Raw genomic sequence first — 22762 nt, forward strand, 5'->3', positions numbered from 1 at the left:
TTTGTCATCTATTGTAACAATAATGACATAAATCCACTAGATGCATCGACTCAAAACATCATGTTACCTGCTACATTTACACAGATGCAATCTAGCCTACAGTTCCATACGTATACCTTTAGCTGCGGTGGCAGCTTATCTTCAGAACAAGTTGTAAGCAGGGGAAACCCAATTAGGGCTTGGGCACTGTATGGTTGAGGTCAAAGAGTGCTACAAGGGACTTAATTCAGACAACAATTGAACTTAGTTGTGAGTTGTACTAGTGTAACACACTCAAAGGAATCCACAGGATATCATACTAAAAATACAATCGAAATAAATCAATGGAAGGATAACAATGGAACACACAAAGATGGAAATTCAGAGAAATTTATATTTACTCAAAAAATATTGTTGGGGAGGCAGATACAAAAAATTAAATAAAGCAAATAGCGATGACTGTGCCACACTCGCTATTGTAACAATTGCTTATATTGTACCTATATCTCACATATATTTTGCATTACTCGCTCTTTTGTACTGCCAATAAAAAACAAGTGTAAAATATAATATATATATATATATATGTGTGTGTGTAGATAAATGATATTCCATCATACACGTTCCCCAAAGATTCAATTATGACTGTGCAGACATGCAAAATGCCAAAGCATTTGAAACCTTTCTGAATGCTTTTGAATGTATCAGGCCAAGCAAAAAGTCAGATGTCGAAAATATGATAAATAGCTCTTTCTAGAGGTCACAAATTTGTGAAATTGGGTAACTTGCCACTTTATTCTATGCAAGCATTGCACTATGCAAATGACAATGACATTATACCTCGGCCTGCCTTCATGCCGGTGGGAATGCCCCTCCCTACAGAAATTTGGGCAGGAGAATGTCAGTCATATTATGGACTACCCAACACATGATAACTACCAAAGGCTCAACTTGGGGATTTGCCCCGAGTCCATGACTGCCATGGCCCACGCTGACTGGTACCTGGTGCGCCACATGACCAGTGCAGACAAGTAGCTTATAGCCCAGGCCTGGCGTGCCCTCTCAGTTCCACCTGCAACATCATGGTTTACAAAACTCTGGCCCACCATTGCTGTGGAGCAGATGACCCATAAATTGTCCTTCACAGACAAGAGATTCTTTCGCCTCTGGACACCTCTTATTGATTCTATATCCCGCTTAGAAAACCTACGCTTTCAGCCTCCCAGGTTGGACATGCGTCACCTATTTGACACACTGAGGTAATACCCACTTGGACTAGCTGGCTATGAAGGAGACCACTTTCCTTTTCCCTTGTCTTACCTCTCCCCTAGTGTTTGTTCAGGAGTTTCACCCTCCAAACAGACATGCCAAATCATGGGACCACAGTACATACACCCTCACCAGGGCTCCTCAGGGTATCCCAAGAGGAGTGCACATGTATATCATAAGTATGCTCCATAGGGGCCATAGTTGGCTTTGTTGTCTCCCCCCTGTGCATAGTCCTAAATTGTTCCACTACTGTTGTGCAAATATCTGCTGATGGGTATCTTGCAACTGCAGCTTTATTCCCCCATAATGTCTTTCTTTGGACATTTCATGAAGATCTTGAGCGAAACAAGAGGTTGTACTGCAGAGGCCTTGCTAGACTCTCCTGTGCTTTTCACTAGGAGCACAAATGTATGCCTCGGACTCGCTTTCTTACAGGGGCCTTGATGGGTTGTATTGTAATACTTGCATGTGGTCCTTAATGTACTGCTACTACTATGCAATTGTCTGTGGAGGGTTATTCTTCAACTGCAATTGTATTGTAGTGTTCTCTTTTGAAAATTCAATAAACAGATTTTGAGTTAAAAAAACTAATGTATGTACAAAAATGTAAATGCCGTCCACTAAGGCCGCGCACAATAGCAGTGCTCTCGCTATTGGAACTCTCCTGTATCTGTGTAACCGCAGGACTCGCATCTAAAAAACGTGTACAACTAAGCTGTACCCAAATAACATGACCAGTTACACAGTAACTAACCGAGGCCACCATGTGCTATATAAAGCACAGTAGTCTAAGTTGAAAGCACACATCCAAAACACTTAAAGTTGTAGCACAACATCAAGGCACAGAGAGTACTCATACAACCATATCAGCGTTGTGGTAAGTGCCAACTTGATGGTTTTATTTCTACTAGCTGGGAAAGATTAGGTGATCAATCACCAAAAGACGGTGGCCGTCTTGAAGTGTCTAAACATAGATAGTAACTTTCCCATTAACAAACTCGAAAAATACAGTCAAACCACACAAATTTTGCTAACCAGGTCAAAAGCCACCCGTTCTCTGATGATATGAATTACACAATTACCATTCATTTTGCAAATTCGGGAGCGCAGCAACTTACTAAATTAAATTGTAAACCATAAGGTGGAACAGAATATTCTCCACAACGAGTATCAAGAGGAATAGAATCCCTATATGCCACAACTCAGTCATCTATTAGGTTAAGCATGTGTAGCATTAGAAGCATAGTGAATAAAGTGGAAGGAGGTGAATTACACAATTTCCGTTTTATTTTGTAAAAACAAGAGTGAATAAAACTCGCAAATGTAAAATCTAAACACACTAAAGAACCACCATATTACTATAACACAAAGGCATGTTCTCCACAACGAGTATCAAGAAAAACAAAATAAAATCGCTCTATACCACAATTTTACATCTATCAAATAAATAAATCTATCATTGAAAATATTATGCCAGTGAATTATAGCCTAAATGGTAAGTAAATTGTTGTTACCAATACTCTCTCATTAGACAGAATATGCAGTTTGTTTATATTAAGTGTACCTTAAAATGGTATGAATATATGCATGCCCCTCCAGAAGAAATATAAACAGCAATCACACAAAAAAAGTAATTCCAGACCTCCGCATTAGTAAGGTCAAATATCAATATGATATGATAAGATAGTAACCAATACTGCTCAAATGAGTATAACCTTATTGAGCCTAGAACCAAATGAAGTATAAAAAACAAAATATTGTCAGCAGCCAAGGTAAACCACCAAGACGGTAAGAGGTAATAATACTGAAAACAAGTAAGAATAAATGTTAATGGAAAAACAGGAACTTTAGTAAATTTGTTAGTAACGCAGACAGAAAAGAGAAACAAGTACCAAAATTAAACTGTATTGCTACTTGGATCATGAGCTGCACAAAGGCAGAGGTAGGCACAGTTAATAAGTACAAAAACGTAATCCATCTTCCAAGGCACATATATACAGGAAACCTATATAAAGACAACGTACAGAACCGTAACTATAAACAGCAACATACACACAATAAATACCCCACTCAGAATTATGAAACCTAGACACGTCAGCATGTGAAATAGACTTAATCACCTAGGAAATATTGTAATTCATAATCCGTATTCAGCCCACGTTCCACTGTTTTTAGCCTCATTATCCTTGTAGCTTTACAATGCCTTATTTAAATTCATTGGTGCCACGCCGTGCCTCACTTTGAATATGGTCTTTCCTATGATATATGAAGTTTTGTTTTAAAGCCCGAGCCTCACAGTTGTGTGTGTAGGACAATGTGATATTTCATTTTGTTTTAAGGCTCTGAAATGTTCTGCCATCAGTTCGCGCACTGGGCTAATCGGGCTTCCAACATAAGTTATCTGGCATTGGCAAGTAAATACATAGCCCACATCTCGCATATTAGTCAATATGCATAGAAATCAAAAAATGCTTGTATCGTTGTAAGTAAAAGTCACTGCTCTATGCAGTGCCCATCTACAGACACTACAATGTCCCCATTTTTAAAAACTTTTATTGCGTTGTTAGACAATTCATTTTTGTAATTGATTGTGTGTAATTAAGACTAATCATCTTGGCAACGTAGAACTCTCATAAATGCTATACTAGGTGTAGGTCACAGGTATGGTTATAAAAACTTGTCATAAAACAGCAAGTACCAATGTGTTTTGAGAATATTTTGAAGTTTCCCGGAGTCAGGGTGGAAACTAGTATTTTTTTTTTAAGACACTCTAGTGTCTTTTTAATTGATAATATGCATTTGTGAGCAAGGTGACATGCTCTTAAGCAGTTAGAGCAACACTCTTGTCATAACCCATGTTAACATATCGAACTAGCAGAGATCTCGCAGATATTATTCTGATATGTGGTCTGTTATTATTTGCCAGTACCAGAAAACGTACTGCCTACCTCTCCCTTTGTGCTGCTCAAGATCAAGTAGCGATGCAGTTTAATTTCTGGGCTGGTAAATTAAATGCTACTATTGGGCCTTGTGCATTTATTATGCCAACCACTTAAGTAGCTCCATAAAATATATCTCAGGCCTGCTTAGTAACCTGTTGTCAGTTTCAAACTGCCAATATGTCCCTGTGCTTGCCATTAACCCCACTGCCATGCCTTAAACTCCCTTTTTATTACATGTGTCTCCCCTAACATATGCCCTAGACGTCCCATATGGCAGGTTGCATTGTAATAGGAAAGATGAATATGTAATTTTAGGTTTTACATGTCCTGGTAATGAAAACTGATATGTGTTTTTCACTCCTTTGAGGCCTACCTCTCCTATAGAGTATTATTAGGTTCCTTTATTGCATCTAATAAGTGGTAACTTTTTAATTTTAATTTTTAAAAGTCATGTTTGTCTGAGGAATTGTAATGTGAAACAAAACCTCTTTAATGGGGTGTTTGTCACAATACTACAAATGGCACTTTTAGAAAGGTGACATTTTTTTTCTTGTAACCATTTGGTGCATGTTACCTGTTCTTGTTGGCCTTTGTGTATTTCTTCCAGACAGCCACAAAATAGAAGAACAAAGTGTCCCTGGATGGGCCATCTAAGCGGATGTGGAGCTGTGCACAGTCCCACTTGCACTTCAAAAGTCTGTGCCACTTTCTCTCACACAAAGAGCTTTACTCTAGCCTATTGTGCCTGCAGACAGACTGGGACCAGGGTAGGGAGGCAGGAAATTCCAGATACTTATGTTGGGGTAAACCTCCAGAAGTTTCTTCCACTTCAAAGAGGGCTACAGATATAAAAATAGGACCTTCAAACCCACTCCTCATGTCAGTCCTGGACCTGCAGAAGGACTCTGAGGACTCCCTAATGCGTACTTCAGCGGACTGCTTTGCTGCATCAAGAAGGACTGCTCTACTGCATGAAGCCTGCTCTGAGAACCCACAGGGCTGCCCTGCTCTTTTACTTGAATCCAGGACTTTGAGTGACTGCAAAGGCTGGTTTGCTGGCCTCCTGCTGAGAGCCTCGGGGACCAAACGGTCTGAAACCTTCTTGAACCCGCTCCTGGAACCAGCCTGAGTGAGTCTTGACCCTCCAAGTGGTGCCTTTCCAGTCCCTGACCCTTGAAAATTGTGCTAAATGGGCCCAGATGACCCAAATCCAAAACCTTCGACTTGAAATTTTCAAATAAAAAGTGCTCTGAGATCTGAGAGGAGACCGGGACCTACAGGCTCGCCTGTTCGCCCAAGGTGTTACACTGGGCGGCCAGACTTAACGGCAGCTCTCGCTACATTCTTCTACACAGCAGCAGATCTTGTTGACCCCTCATTGGCTACAACCTGCTGCTTAGTTCCGCTGGAGATTTTTGACTTATGAAAAATAGAACAAGTTCGAATGTAGGAATCTTCACCATGACTTCTCCTAGCAGCTCCCCGGCCAAGACCCCGCCTCCTCAGGCTGCCTTGCGCCTCTGAACTTTAGCTTCTCATACATTTTTCACCAAAATATCTTGTGGTAATCGGAGACCAGGCTCATTCCGTTTCGTGTATCCATCCTGCGCTTCATTGCCATAGGCCATACATTTTACTTTGCCCTGCTCTTGCTTGACTAGATGTCAACGGTTGTCGCTTAGATCTTTTAGGTGCTATTTAACACTTAAAAATTTCTAAATCGATAATTCCAGTTCTGCTGATTGGGTTTTTGTTGTTTCGGTGTCAAATATTTTTTTTTAATTCACTCCAGTTTTCTAAAGTGAGTGGGATTTTTCTTGTGTTGTGCCTTAAGTTTATTACTGTTTAACTGCTGCATACAAATGTACACATTGCTTCTAACTTAAGCCCAACTGCTTTTGTACTAAGCTACCAGATGGGTGAGCACAGGTTAATTTAGTGACTTTTTGTGGTTCACCCATGCAAGGATTGATTGTGGCTGTTGCTTGAGTAGGATTTTACCCCTCAATCTAAAATTCAACTTCTTACAATTAGGCATTGCAATTATATGGCAAATATATGACAATCTGTCTTTCTAGCTTTTTAAAGCACGTGAATGATGCCTCCTATTAGCTATACTGTAATCACAAATCACTCTGCTTCTCATCTTCGATTTGTTAAGGAGCTTACTTTTCCCAAATATACCTCTGTATGTAATTTGGGTGTTTACCTACATTCTGCAAGCAAAAGTTGACAACATCTTTCAGGACAGCTATGCTCTTCATTGATAGCTACAGCAGCAGCATGTGCTTATTCATTTCGTCGTTTGTTCGTACTTGTGCCTCTTTGTAAACTATCTCTCTCCCTGTACATGAGGAATGCAAGCCCTTATCTAGGGTAAATGGTGTGTGCAGCAAACTGCTTGGAGGAAAGCAGTGAGCTTGTATTGCTCAAGCAAGACATTGATTGAGATCAAGCAAAGCATTGGCTGCAAAATCTTGATCATACTCAACTAATCTATTAAGATATTGGACAGGATTATATTGGAGAAATTGGAGGTCTGAGTAGATCAAAATTCAATCATCTCTGATCTTCACTTCTTCTTCAGAAGAGGCTTAGGCACAGTAGTGCAGTGCCTACATTTGGAGTTAATAATTGGTAAATATACTAAGGCCAAGAAGGGTGTCCTTTCTTTGGATTTTAAGGATCTCAGCAGCAACTGTGTGAGCCCCACTGAACTCTGGAGTATTATATAATCTATGGCTGTGGACAACTCCATTGTTGATTTGTTAGGCCATTTATACCAACATACTAGGGCTCGTGTTTGCTTTGGTCTAATTGGAGAATGCTCTAAACACGTCAGGATTAGCAGAGGAGTAAGACAGGTTTGTGTCTTGACTTCTCTCTTGTTTAGTTTATATCTTAATGGTCTGAAAAAAACACCCCTTAAACCCAAGCTGATATGCCCGAAATTGGCCTGTGAAGCAAATCTGACTCTTCTATATACAAACAATGCCGTCCTCCACGGCAGAACTCCCCAGGGACTACAGAATTTTTTGAATGCTTTTATTCATTTTATGTAGGATTTAAACCTGAAAGTTAATCTAACAAAAACTTTCACAGTGGTTTCTGCGAAGGTAGGTTGTAAACCTTGTAAACTTATGCTAAAAAGTGTGTAATACCAAAAGTTGATACATTTTCTTACTTGGCCGTTCAGTATCAATCAACCAGTCATTTGTAAAGCACGCTACTCACCCGTGAGGGTCTAAAGGCGCTGATGGGAGGGGGAGAAAAGCTACTGGTCGAACAGCCAGGTCTTGAGATGTCTCCTGAAGGTTAGCATGTCCTGGGTCTGACACAGGTGGATGGAGAGTGTTTTCCTTGTCTTTGCTGCAAGGTTGGAGAAAGATCTACGGCCGGTGGTCGTTCAGCGGATGCTTGGGACGGTGGCGAGTGAGAGGTCTGCGGAGCGAAGCTGGTGGTTCGGGGTGTAGAAGGACAGTTGTTTGTTGAGGTATGCTGGTCCGGCATTGTGGAGGGCTTTGTGCGCGTGGGTGAGGAGCTTGAAGGTGATCTCTTGTTGACGGGTAGCCAGTGCAGGTCTCTCAGGTGTGTGGTGATGTGGCTGTGGCGAGGCAGTCTGAGGGTGAGGCGTGTGGAGGCGTTTTGTATGCGTTGGAATCGCTTCTGGATTGTGGCCGTAGTTCCTGCGTAGAGGGTGTTGACGTAGTCCAGCCTGCTGCTGACGAGTGTTTGGGTGACCGTTCTTCTGATATTGGTGGGGATCCATCTGTAGATGTTGTGGAGCATGCGGAGGGTGTTGAAGCAGGAGGAGGCAACCGAGTTGACTTGCTGGCCCATTGTGGAGGGCTTTGTGCGCGTGGGTGAGGAGCTTGAAGGTGATCTCTTGTTGACGGGTAGCCAGTGCAGGTCTCCCAGGTGTGTGGTGATGTGGCTGTGGCGAGGCAGTCTGAGGGTGAGGCGTGTGGAGGCGTTTTGTATGCGTTGGAATCTCTTCTGGATTGTGGCCGTAGTTCCTGCGTAGAGGGTGTTGACGTATTCCAGCCTGCTGCTGACGAGTGTTTGGGTGACCGTTCTTCTGATATTGGTGGGGATCCATCTGTAGATATTGTGGAGCTTGCGGAGGGTGTCGAAGCAGGAGGAGGCAACCGAGTTGACTTGCTGGGCCATGGAGAGTGTTGAGTCCAGGATGACTCCCAGGTTACGTGAGTGGTTGGTGGGTGTCGGGCAGCTCTCAGTGAGGCTGGCCACCAGGATTCGTCCCTTCTAGAGGGGGTGGAGCCGAGGATGAGGACCTCCGTCTTGTCTGAGTTCAGCTTCAGCCGGCTAGTCTTCATCCACTCTGCAACGGCCTTCATTGCCTCCTGGAGGTTGGATTTGGCAGTGGCCTGGTCCTTGGTGAGGGATAGGATCAGCTGGGTGTTGTTGGCGTGTGAGACGATGTTGAGGTGGTGTGTTCGAACAATGTTGGCGAGCGGTGCCATGTAGATGTTTAAAGAGAGGGTTGATCCTTGGGGTACGCCGCAGTTGATTGTGGTGGCTTCTGACCTGGAGAGGGGCAAGCGGACTCTCTGCATTCTGCCGGTGAGGAAGGAGGTGATCCAATCCAGGTCTATGCCTCAGATCCCTGCGTCATGGAGGTTTGTGCGCAGGATGTGGTTGCAGGCGGTGTCGAAGGCGGCCGAGAGGTCCAGGAAAATAAGGGCTGCAGTTTCGCCATCGTCCAGTATGGTCCTGATGTCGTCAGTGGCAGAGATGAGGGCGGTTTCGGTGCTGTGATTGCTGCGGAAGCTGGATTTGGAAGAGTCCAGGACTTGGTTCTCCTCCAGGAAGTGGATCAGTTGTCTGTTGGTGGTTTTCTCAATTACTTTCGCCGGGAACGGGAGCAGGGAGATGGGTCGGAAGTTCTTGAGGTCCTTTGGATATGCCTTGGGTTTCTTGAGTTAGGTCGTTGATCTCGGCGTGTTTCCAGCTTTCTGGGAAGGTGGCAGTCTTGAAGGAGCTGTTGATGATCTTTCGGAGTTGGGGTGGGATCTTGGAGCTTGCCTTGTTGAAATGTGGTGTCGGAGGGTGATCCGGGGTGGATGTGTTCATGATTTTGATGGTATCTTCGTCGTTGACATTGTACCAGGAGAGTAGAGGGTCGGTGTGCCTGGTGGGTGTGCATTCAGGGGTGATGGGGTCTGTCGTCGGTGTCTGGGTGTCGAAGCTGTTGTGGATGTCTGCGATCTTACGGAAGAAGAAGGTAGCCAGGGAGTCGCAGAGTTCTTGTGATGACGGTATGTCGTTGGAGCAGGTGCTGGGGTATGATCAAAAGGAGAAACTGTCTCTATGCTATAAAGGGACAAGCTCTGAAGAAGAATATTGAGGGCATATTCAGATTTGCTGCAAAACTGGGTAACAAACCACTCAAAGAAATGTGCATGGCATATTCAAGTAAATGTATCTTGGCAGCAATATATGGCTCAGGTATTTGGGGCAATGCTTACCTCCATAGCTTGTAGATACTAGAGAGTTGTTTGCAAAGAGGCTGGTAGCAGTACCAAAAAGTACATCTACATGCTCTGTTCATAAGGAATTGGATCTCCCTTATTAGGAAGATAGCATTAAAAGCGTATCCGTTGTACCTTTGGTATTCAATCTGGAGTAAACTAGAGACCGAGCTAAGCAAGCCATCTATTGTGAAATGTTTAGGCCTAGATAATGTGTATAATATCCTATGGTTGTCATATTAAGAATATGCTAAAGACTGCGGAAATATTTCTGAATACTACAGACCCTTAGGGGAATCACTTATGGAAGATCATTATTGGATTTGGTTAGACTTTATTGATCATGGTAAGGTAACAGTGGTGCACTATTATTTGTAGGTAACTGTCTCATTGACAAATGTGTATTATCACTTCTTATTAACTAGGTTTTGGCTCAGTCTGATACATTTAGTAGCCTCCCCGGCAATGGTTTAAAGATTTGAGTGTTTATCCTTGTGATTGTGTTTCTTGACAAACATCCACGATCTAGTTTTGTTAATTCGTTTTGCAAGTTTAGATGATGTAGGCCCACTCATTTGTTCACAAATATTAGAATCAATAGATGTCGGTTGCAGTTATAGAATTATTTAGGAAGTCCCTCCATTTAAGGAAAGTGCTGTGTTTTGACTATTAAGATGACAAATTTGATAAACTTTTAAAATAATTTTAATATTTCCCTGACTATGGATTGCACAGAGCGGTGCAGGATAAGAACTACTGCCCATTAGAAATTATTGATTTCAAATATACAGGATATTTGGAATAGATACATTTGTATTGTAATTGATTTTTATTCAGATATTTTTTTATGAAATGTGTATGTATACATGAATTTACTTACTATTCAATTGGTTCCGATATAATGTATGAAAAACAGATAAAGGCATATTTGATGGCTTAGCAGCCGAAGATGGCAGACGCATGAGCTGTCCGCTCCCCGTCGGCTACCATTTATCTGGCTGCATCCAGGGTCATACAGAACTTGATTACTGGGCGTGGTGCCTCGTGCAGTGAAGGTGAAATGTCGTCGGGTGCCCCCAGAACAGAAGACAAGCAGCAAACCAGAGGCCCTCGAGGTGCGGGCCTAGACGCATCGGAAACCGAGCCGCAGACGGGCTCGGAGACCCGCCAGGCTTGTCCGCACTGTGGGAAGCATCAGCCGAGGTGAACCGCCTCCAGAGACGGAGTGACCGGATGGCGGAGTATTGGTGCTATGCTGGGGGCTCCACAGACTGTGGCGCAAATAGAGGTGGGCGCCCGGTTGGGACAGAGCTGCACCGTTTCGGCCCGGGTGGGCCCGGCTCCAGAGGCAGAGCACAAGAAGCTAGTGAAGAGAGTGACTGTGGTGGAGTATGGAATTGCAGAATTGACGCCGACGCAACAGGCACAGACCCAACAATCAGCATAGCTGATGGATAGGATCCGGATACTTGAGCACAGAGCTGAAGATGGAGGACACAGTTGAAGGAATAACATTAGAGTCCTTGGTCTGCTGGAAGGAGTGCAAAGAGGGGACATGGTCTCCTACCTAGAGTCCTGGCTTAGTACTGTGATGGCTCCGGGGTGTTTTGCGCCATTTTACACTATAGAAAGGGCTCACCGGGTGCCAGCGAGACCTCTCTCTCTGGGTCGTTCTCCGCACCCTGTGGTCGCCAGAGTTCTATCTACAAGGACAGGGACATTTTTTTTACTCAAGGCTCGAATGGATGGTCCTTTTGTGGTAGACAATAGTAAAGTCTCCATCTTCCCTGACTATACATTAGATGTGCAACAAAGGCAAACCTCATTCTTTGAGTTCAAGAAGAAGCTGAGGGAAGAGGGCCTACAATATTCCCTGATTTTTCCTGCTCGACTTTGTATAGAATTGGATGGACGAGCCCATTTTTATGAAGATCCCAAGGCAGCATGGAACTGGATTGAATCATATAAAACAGAGCACTCTTTTGCAGGGCGGGCGTGGGGTCTGGGGTTCGTGGGTTTATGAAAAGACCCAAGAAACGCCCACACGTAGTGTACCAAAGAAATTGATCCCCATCATAGGCAGGGTCACAGTCTGGGAGAGGGACCGAGGACTCTGAAGCGGACTCCTCCCGAGGGGATAGCCTTAATAGGCTCACAGCGTCCCCAAAGATGGTGGACGAGATAATATAATAGCCACTGCGGAATTGATCTGAGGCCGGAGCCAATGGCGGTGAGGTCACCCCCCCCGGTATTGTTGTGTATTATTTTGTAATCCGGATAAATATTGGGGCCTTTGAACCCGGAATATGCACTTGTGAGTTATTAAACCGAGCTGCAACCCCCACAAGGACCTCACAATGGTTGGTTTGAGCCCTTCTTGGACCTTGAAGATGTTTGACTGATTTGGGTGGCTGGCAGCTGCTGAACTGTCCTGGGATCGGGGAGTTGTTTTTGGGAATGTTTATAAACATGTTTTTTTTTTTTTTTTTTTTTTTGCAGGAGAGGTGCTGTATTCTCTGTCCTTCAGGAGAAGGAGGTGGGGTTAGGGATGGGTGCAGGGAGAAGCAGAAGCTCACTACATGGATGTCGTCCACCCAACACACACTGAAGTTTCTAACATGGAACATTAAAGGGATGGGGTCAATGTCTAAGCGCCACAACATACACAATTTCCTGAGAAGAAGGGGGATGCAAATAGCTCTTTTGCAAGAGACGCACCTGCTCAAAGTTGAGGTTGAAAAGCTGCACAGACAGTGGAGGGGACAGATTTACACTACCACATACTCTGCATTTGCCAAGGGGATGCTGATCTGGATAAGAGCAGGAGTCTCCTTTGAGCCGACACGTTCCCTGATAGACAAATAAGGGTATATATGTCCTCCTTGCAGGGAGTTTATTTGTCCGGGACATCATGCTTGGCTGTTTATATGCACCAGGATAAATTGGCCCTTCTAGCCCACCTTTCTGCCAAGTTGGCAGATATGATGAAATGGGTCTGTAGTGCTGAGAGGGGACTTTAATTGTGTCACAGATGTCTCATTGGACCGCTCCCACCCACCCTGATCAGGAGTGCATTCCAGTCGCACTGCAGCAGGGTTTCCCAACTGGAGGGACCACTGGGAGCTTGTGGACATTTAGAGGGTCCAACATGTGATAGAAATGGAAATATTCATTCTTTTTATCAGTATCAACTTCACACACGGTTAGACACCTTCCTGTGCTCGACTGGCTTTAGCGGCTCCATCATATGTTTTGAATATCTCGGGTGGACTCTCTCCGACCACAGCCCTTTACTAATGATTCACCAGCCTATTGGGGGTAGACCCCTGATCCCCACATGGAGACGTAATCCCTCGCTGTGAGAAGATTCCCAGTTAGCGGAATCTTTGCGTTCACTTATTGGAACCTTTTTCCCGGAGAATGTGCAGTCAGCGTCTTCTACCTTATATGAGTGGGAGGCATTTAATGTAGTGGTGAGGGGCCATTGTATGGGGCAGACGGTCAGCGTACAGAGGGTACTCAGTCGAGAATTAACAACCCTTGATGACGAGTAGCAAACACTAGACATTATACAAGGTACAGGTGCAGAAGCCCACACTTCCATTCAACATACGCGTTCCAGATATAACTTTGGAGAGGCTAAGATGCCATGACCATAGGTAATACCTAGACAGAGTCCAGAAAGAAGTGGGGAAAGCTGGTCATCTGCTGGCTTGGCTGATCAAGCCGGAGTCTAGAGGGCCGCCAATTACGCAGATTCAACCTGAAATAGGTGGCCCTATATACGACCCGGACAGATTAACAATTTATTTAAGGGGTATTATGAATCGCTATATTCCGGTCTGTTGCTGTCCTCCCAGCCTGGTTTCAAGGCCTTTTTAGATCTGAGGTTCCAGAAATTGGATAGACAGGATGGGGAGACCTTGGGAGGACCAGTGACGCTGCAAGAGGTCAGAGAAGCTATGGCCTACCAGCAGAATTCTATACGAGATATATTTCAGAACTGCCCCCCACTTGGTGACCCTCTATGCTGAGTACTTGCTGCTTGGCAACTTGCCTGAGACTACACGGGATGCTATGGTAATCCTACTCCCAAAAACAACTTCCCCAGGGGCCAGGGTGGTAGATTTTAGACCCCTCTCTATGCTGAATTTGGAATTAAAAATTCCTAGCAAAATCTTAGCACATGGGTTTATCTCCACCCGTAACACCTCCTACAACCTACGTAGCCTGTACTCGAGCTGTACCACCCTGGGGCACAGTCTCTTGTGCATGTGGCCATCCTGTCGGTTGACTGAAACGTATGGGCCGAGGGGAAGGCTGGGTGAAATGGGTGTGATTGTTATAGACACGGCCTACGGCACGGGTCCGAACTGGCAAAATCATGTCCACGCAATATCAGATAGCTTGTGACACGCGCTAGGGCTGCCCCCTTTCCCCACCCTTGTTTGTCCTGGCCGTAGTACTTTTGGCGGCGAAGTTCTGGGAAGGGGAGGGCATGGGGCTGACACTAGGTGGGAGAACGTACATCATATTCTCTATATGCTGATGACCTCCTGATTTAGCTGCACAAAGCTGTGGGAGGGTGGGGTCATATACAGCCCTGCTACTTCTAGATGGTTTTGAGGTTTTGTCATGTTTGTGGGAAAATCAGAATAAAACATACCGCTTCCCGGTGGCTGTTCCACTGCCCAGGCTCCCAGACTTACTGGTTGGTCATAACTGGACACCTAATACATTCAAATAATTGGGCATCCAGGTCTTCCACTCGTTGGACGCCTTGAGGGAGGGAAATCTGGATAGAGCGCTTAAGGCGTTGAAGTCCAATGTACATTTCTAGTGCACTTTGTGGCTCCCCATGATGGCTCTGATCTCCTTGACTAAAATGGTTGTTACCCCGCCTTTTATACTTTTTTGCCAACCTTCCAGTCTTGATGCCAATGAGGTGGTTCCGACAACTAGATTCAATACTACTAGATCTCATTTGGTGGGATAGGATTCGAAGAGTCTCGCTGAAGACCTTGAAACTCCCCAGGATGGAGGGAGGCCTAGGGATGCCAGATTTTGAGCTCCATTTTTTGGCTGCTCAACTGCAATGGCTGACAGTGGCAGGAGGATTTTATTGTAGAGGGGTTGTTCCTTACGGAGGCTAATAAGTGCCCCCATCTCTTCCTAGCTATATTGCTGGACCCCACAGCCAGGGTCCCATACAATACAGTATTGCAGACGACAGCCCTGCAGTGCTGGAAGCGATGTATGGCAAGGATACCGAAGAACCCATTGTATTGCCTCTGGTGGGGCTGCCCCATGGGGTGCCGCGGTCAATCATCGGGACGGATCAGGGATTGGCATGCACGGGGCGGACTTGAGACGCTGGGCGACTGTTATCAGGAAAAGGCCCTAATCCCGTTTGCAGCACTGATGGAGAAGTGTGGCCTTCTGCCCAGGCAGTTCCTGCTGTATGAGGTGCTGGCTCAGGCGTTTGGCCAGCTAGGGGGGGGTCAGGTAGGGAAGAACCGGAAACACATATAGTACTGCACTCACTGGTCACCTTGGGCTCAGCCAGCCACCAAACTAACGGGTTCTGTGATCTTACTTGGAGCGTCTCTTCCCCACTACGAGCCTTATGGGACAGATGGGAACGAATCATTGACAGGGAATTAACGAACAGGATATGGTGTAGAGTTTTAAGAATCCCCTAAGAAAATTTCTCGCAACACATGGTTAAAGTACCTAGTTTAACTTTGTACATATGTCATATGACACCTTACAGTTTACTTGGGGTTTATGGAGGGGAACCACTACGATGCCCAAGGCGTGATCAGCTTGATGCAAATTTTATACATATGACCTGGGGCTATGAGAGACTACACAAATTCTGGTCTGAAGTAATATCCAAGATCAACACTACACTGGGGAGCACTCTCACACCCACAGTAGAGACATGTCTTTTGGGGCTCTCCCCATCCACACAAGCGTAAAGTAGGTAATACATTGATGGACCTGGTCAAAAGCAGAGTAGCCATGGCATGGAAATCTGCCAGAGGACCGCTGATTCATGTGTGGAATCAGGATGTGGTCATGTGGGCTGTGGCGGAGGGTAGGGTATTGCATAGTGAGGAGGTTAAACACCAGAGGCGACATCTGATTGCTGAACAATGGAAAGGCACACTATTCACATGGGAGCACCCAAGCCATACTAACAGTAAAGCTGAAGGCAGCGAGAGTACAGTAGTCTAAAATATAGGGGTGAACATAGACAGACCTAGGCCGCATCTAGAAGTTAGGTAAAGTGATTGCTACACCTTTTTCTGTGAAATACAGACAAGACCCCACAGGCAAACCAAGACCAAGTGCGGGCATCACACGCAGCGGCTCTTCCTGAACGCCATTAATCGCCCCCAGATCCAGCATACGAAAATGTGTAGACTCCTCTTCTGCTATAGTTGGTAAAGTCTTTTTTTTTTTTTGCGTTGAGGTATCAATGGCTATATAACACTCGTCTACTCAATAATGCAGTCTTACAAGTGTAAACCCCCAAATGCCCACATGACTGTAATATCTTGGACCCGTTTATGGGAATATACTATTTGAAGGCAATAAGAGGTAAAGATAAGCAGAAGTAGAATCTAAGGGATATAACTACTGTACCAGAAACCTTAAAACCAACTTATATACAACACTAAACCTCACCGTTCCATTGCAGAAAATGCCTTCAACCACAGCATAACCGTATTAAAGTAAGTTGTGCTTGTGTGGGGCAGTACAACTTAAGTAATGGGTCCTTTTCATGTGTTAAACATCCTTTACAACGACTGAGTTACAAAGCAATTCATTACCCTGAAATGTTGTATGGCGTAAAGTGTATGACGTAAATTGGTAAACGTATTGTGGTGTAATGCACTGTACACAATCAAAATGGCAATAAAGCTATTTTAAAAAAAAGGCATATTTGATATGGGTGAATCCTTTTTTTCCCCTGGAGTGGAAAAAATTGAAATCAAGGACACAGTTTGGTTTTTATTAGGAACTCAAAGTGAATTTTGGGACGTGGGGTGGTGAGGGGGCAGGTTTATTTTGAGGACCACTATTTCCTTAAATAACCTAGGATAAGCATGTCTTCTGGATGAATCCGCTCTTCCAAGTTATAGATTGTGTTTGCTCTGTGCAGTGTTTTAAATGTTTCTCCATCAGCTTGGAGACGACAGAACCTTGGCCCTCATTACAAATGGCTTGGTTAATTGCGAAATGTGTGGTGACCCCTGTTACTGCACATATCGCAATTTTGAGTTTTGTGATAAATATCTGCAAGTCAAATGTGCCAATATTTTACATGGGAAGCCTTGCAAAAAAAGGCTCCATTAAGGTCACTCAGCACCTTATTCATAAAAAAGTGGTCACTATCCTGAAGATTCGTCAAATTTAGGGATGTGTACATAAATATCTGTGAGCAAAAGATCAGTAAGGCTTTCCCTAGACAGAAACAACTGAGAGAAAAGCTCAGGTTTTTATTTTTCTTGACTCAGTATATATTGATCTAAAAATCGATAGCTACCAGTCAGGACATATTTCTTCTTGGCATTTTCCAGATTGAACCGCTGGTAGTGTGCTTCATCTTTGCTCAAAGTATCGAACTGATTGTCATTCTTGCAAGGGCTTCAGTCTGTAACTTAGATCTTCCTCTGAATCACCCATTCCCACAGCATTTGAAAACTACCCACCGTTCCATTGCAGAAAATGCCTTTAACCACAGCAAAACCGTATTAAAGTAAGTTGTGCTTGTGTGGGGCAGTACAACTCAAGTAATGGGTCCTTTTCATGTGTTAAACATCCTTTACAACGACTGAGTTACAAAGCAATTCATTACCCTGTATTTTTTACTCGGCAAAATCTTTTACAACGCAGGGCTTTACACCACAAACCATTTCAACGCATTCCGCCATTTCCACGCCCCAGTGGAGTTCGAATAGTAAATTGCGTTGTAATGGACTATGCGTTGTAATGGATCGTGTTGTAAACCCCTGCGTTGTGAAAAGGTTTTGCGTAGTAAAAAATGTGGGGTAATGGCACACGTTGTAAATGCGTGCGGGGTAAAGTGTCATTCTTTTCATGGTCCCCTGATAAAGTAACCCCTCAGAAGATGTATTCCAGTGTTCCCATTATGTATCTCAGTATTCCAAGTACCATGTGCTTATCTATTGCATTTTTCCAGATTCCTTCTTGCGTTGGTCAGCCTTTTCAGTGTCTGGCACCAGAATGGCCAGTGGGGGAGATATGTGAGTGAGGGTTGTAGAGGAATCAGATCAAAGATCCACATCCGAAACCAAAACCTTATTAATCTGATAATACTTAAGTCCCCAATGCTAATATACAGATGTTATTCAAGGCAGAATGCTCCAGCAACAGTCTGGATATTTGTGCCTTGAATTCCTTGATGTTTTCTTCTCCTGGTTTTTCCACTGACCTATCAATTTTAGAATAAGAGTCTCTATGGGTGTCCCAGTGACCCACTTTATTCATATCCGGTATGTCACTTTTTTAGTGACTATTGGGACATGACTGACTCTCCTTGCCGTGGCCAGTTATAAATTATAGCAGGAAGGATTTTATAAGCCGTTCTAGTTCCTTTGCTGTTCTTGTTTTTCTTGCTAAAGGTACTCCATCCTTAGATATTCTCCGGTGTTCCTGGATTCTCAAGCCCTTCTGCTTATTTCACACTACCTCCAGTTTTGAAAAACCTCCATATCCCTTTGTCAAGTTCGGTTAGGAAAACATGTTTTATTTGTGATCCAATTTGCAGATTCTCCAGGGTGTATTATCCCTGTTGTGGGCTTGGCCGTACAGAATTGTGTATTGTGTCCAAACCCTCAAAGAGAGTGAAGGAGAGGGGAAACTGATGTGCCCAGCCTTTAGTTAACATAAAACTAGCAAGCAAAACAGAATAGTACTTATTGCATAGGGGATTACAGTGGTCACTTTAGAAAGAACTGTGTTGAAGCCTTCGAGAGCAAGCAAAACAGTATGACCTAAGCCGATAAGCAGAGTGAAGACAAAGAATGAACATGTGCCTGGATACCCTCTTGGGTGATTAGTTGCTATGTAAATCAACATAACCATTCTTCCAAAGAGACCTTTGCTTACTTATGTGTTTATACAGGCTCCTTCTAGCAAAGAGGACGAGCCAGAGTGTCACTGTCTGGTAAAATCATTTGTCAATAAGCCCTAGATATTCAGGTTGGACTGAGGCAGTAAAGGTCAAGGTCAAATCAGCCTGTCATACAGTACAACACTGCCAGCCAGTTAATCCTTTTCAGGCACCTGTTCCATTCTTGGGCCATTTGAGGTATTGGTGCCCCTGAAGTTCATGAGTTCCACAGAGTTCCACTGCAGTTAAAATGAATAACAAGAGAGAGCAGAACTGTGATGGATGAGGGACACTGCAGTTCCGAAGCCTGGAATGCAATAGGGATCAGCTGCCGAGATTGCCACCCGAATTCCCAAATTGGCTACTTCCTTTGATCTGGGGATGAGAAGCAGTACTAAACTACCACCTTTAAGTTTGAGATATCCACTACTCTGGCCACTTTGCAGGTATTGTCTGTCACAACATCCCACATTTATTACATACATCAAACATGATTTCTTACTCCCATTTGATATAAAACCTCTTCAAATCCCAATTTTAAATTTGTCCCAAACCTCCCGTATTTAAGCCACATGAGCTAAACTGAATTTACATGATCCGGAAAGGGGCTGATTTGTCCTTTACTTTACCACTAGATTTCAACATCTCCAAATTACTCTACTCTCAGCCTAAAAGTGGGGCTTTTGGATTGTAATCTCAGTGTTTTGGAAAAGAACAAATGTGATAAGTGTTATGTGTATGTACTACACCCTCTCCAGCTATGTTATTTAAGATGATTTTGTATGGTACAAATGCAGATCATCATTTTTGTGGCCTTTAGAGGGTATGCCATCCCATCCCTATCCCTCAAGCACTCCCCTACATGATTTAATAAAGATTCAGAAATGATGACTGTGACTTGGTGAAACTTACCTTTGCAGACTTAGAGATTCGGTATCATAAAATTGATTCTTTTAGCTATATAATTTCAGCAACAAACTTTGACATCAGCTTCATAAATCAAATCATTTATGTTGTAATTTATTTTCTTCAACAGAGACTCTTCAAGTTTGATACGGAGTAGTGGTTCATACACAAGAAGAAGATGGGATGAAGATATAAGAAAAAATATCGCAAATAACGATGCCATAAGCCCAAATTATCAAAGAAGGTAATAAAATCGTTACCTTCATTTATCCTAAACCCTAGATTATTTTCAAGCAAGCATTTGGAGTTAGAAGACATAGTTCTAGTTCTGGTGAGAATATGCCTTGGATTATATATTTTGTTTAGGTGTGAATGTATGATCATATATCTAGTCCATTTTATTAATAGCATCTGTGCACTGGCAGAATATAAAGACCAATTTATTATAAACTCAAATAGTGAATTTGATAATTGTTCTCCTGGCGTTTTCTCACTGCAGCTCATGTTATTAGGTACTTGCAGATCCCACTATGGATACATTGAGAAGTGATGCATTAAGTTGGATATCATGCAAGTACAAGTCGTTACCACTACTACAGCTCTAATGACCTTTCAGTAATTCCAGCCTATCAGTGAATGTCCTGCTTTCCCAATATTTCATGAGGCTTCTACTCTAGAGACGATTTGGTCTACTGACTTTGGACATCAGTTTTAATCCACGTTTACACAATTTACTACATTGAGATTGGATAAATGACTGTTTGCAGAATGTGCTACTTTAAAGAACCTGCATGTACACTCCTGACATTTAGTGTTCTGTGTGGACATTGCAAGTTTGTTTTCTTCAAACAAGAGCTTTCAGTTTCTTGATGACTCGTGATACCTCAGTCAAAATCCACACACTGCAGCAGTACATAGACTCCATGTTACTCTTATCATAAACTTTGACATTGATGAACCGGGCACATATAAGATCATAATGCTATCACCAACCGGTCAAGTAAGTTAAGTGTAACTTTTAAATTTTGCCCCAACTGCTATAGTAAGTACCCATGGTCAGACCAGCATTGGGTCTGTAACCTCTGTCTCCTGAGGTGGACACGTCATCCTGTGTGGCTTGATAATGCTTTTCATTGTAAAAAAACCAACTGGCATCCAAGGGATAGATACTGGGTTCATTAAGTGCATTACAGGATGCAGCGCAGAGGCTCTCCTAAACCACTGCCCGGGCAGAAGTTGAAGGGACTTGCATAGAATATGAAAGGGCTTTGGCCTTTGGGAATCCTGGCTACTCATGTAGAGCAGTTTTCAGAGTGTATGTCCTCTAATGACTACAGCTGAAGAGACCAGTTCTCCTCTATGGCCCTCAATATACCACATCCAGGACAAGGACCATTTGTAGGGTTTCATATGCATAATGCAGAGGGTATATTCTCTCTTGGGTTTCGACTTCAAATGGAGCCTCAACTTGATATCAAAGAAAAAGAGAGCCATACCGTAAACCCTGAATTACCTCCAATAGGCCCTGACAGTTTATGCTACCCACAATGCCAGAGTACCTCCGAAATTCATCTTCAGCATTGGAGATTTCAGAGCCGAAGCTTGATGCAAACATCTGCCTCTACACAGGGAGTCGGTTCTTCCCACCTCTGAACTGAGATTGACATGGAAGATGCCTTTGAAGCGGTCTTCGGGTTCAACTTCAGTTGTCCCCCATTGTACTGGAAACATATCAGTGTACGGCAAAGAAGTGTCTATATAGTTCTTGATTCTAGCTATAAGCGTACATGACCTCCATCATGAGATCAGCCCCATGCCAGAAAACTATGTCTTAGCTTTGAGGCGGCATTTCCAGAGGAACTAAAGACTTTGCCATTTCCAAAGAAGCACAGCCACCTTTACCTTCAACATCCCTAACTCCTATTTTTATTTATTCATTAAGGAGTTTTATATAGCGCTACCCTGACCCGAGGGTGTTTGAGTGCTTCACAACAGTTTTAGAGCAAGATTCATACAATAGGCAGTATTCAATATACAAGTTCGGCAGTCCAAGTGTGCTGAGCAGCATCGAGGTAGTAATTCATCAATAAAACTACTTCCAAGGGGCTCGTATCTACCTATTGGGTAATGTTTCATGCATGCAGTGAACTGATAGAGTGAAATGGTAAATGAGATAACTGTGTATTAACCATAACTTGGAATCAGTCTATCGAGAATGGTAGCTGTTTGTAAGAAAGTGGTTCTGCATATACTGCACCAAAGGGAGGTTCATTGTCCACAGTCCCCAGAGGTATGGCAGAGGTTAAAGTTGGATATAACCTTACTCTCTAAAGTGGTAGCTTGGGCGAGCAGTAAGTGAGTATCAGAGGACAGTGTAAAGCATTGTTGTACAGACTCAGTCAGCAAATGGTCTCACACACTCGAGTACTGAACTCTAGGACAATTGTTTTGTATATAAAAATATATTGTTGTTTTATTTTAGAACCACAAGTAGGTATAAAAATACTTCCACAGAATGAGATGTTGCAATTGAATACTTTCAAATAGTAGTAGTCTTTTAAATGCAATAGTTACAGTTGTTGCAATATGCAACACAAGTTAAACACAATTATAACATTGAGCTCAATGGGAAGTTTTAAGTAAATGCAATAAAATCACTTTACAAATGTTTTTCTTACTCCGGGCTGGATCTGGATTCAACGCTGGTGCATTTCCTGTAAACAGTTGAAAGAAATTGTTTTTGTTAAACAGGCTATTTTTAAGGAATATTTGTATGTTTTGAAAATTGACAATTAGAAAAAATGTTAGTCAAAACCAAGCAATGTTACTCTCTGGAAGCAAATCAGGTTATCGGATAATCACAGTTGGAATTACTTTTTAGGGTCAGTGCTGGGCACAAAGATCAAGCACTGGGATCCCTCCTGGTTACAGGTGAGTAATTTTTCGTTCATCTGATGATTTTTAGTGAATGTTTCAAAGTTGCAAAACTCGACACTTAGAAGAATTTCAAGTGAAAACCAGCCAATGTT

At 43.3% G+C, this 22762-nt stretch overlaps 1 protein-coding gene across 1 annotated transcript in view; it reads left to right on the forward strand.

Moving 5' to 3' along the window:
• PPP1R12A (protein phosphatase 1 regulatory subunit 12A) overlaps nucleotides 1-22762 on the forward strand; it is a gene marked incomplete at its 5' end in the record, with an annotated part of 839509 nt that overhangs the window by 294361 nt on the left and 522386 nt on the right. The window contains one exon of the mRNA XM_086950257.1: nucleotides 19864-19977. Within this exon, the coding sequence (XP_086806383.1) occupies nucleotides 19864-19977 (114 nt within the window). The remainder of the gene's footprint in view (nucleotides 1-19863; nucleotides 19978-22762) is intronic.

Source organism: Lissotriton vulgaris, unplaced genomic scaffold (genome assembly GCF_964263255.1).
Source record: "Lissotriton vulgaris unplaced genomic scaffold, aLisVul1.2 SCAFFOLD_867, whole genome shotgun sequence".
NCBI lineage: Eukaryota > Metazoa > Chordata > Amphibia > Caudata > Salamandridae > Lissotriton > Lissotriton vulgaris.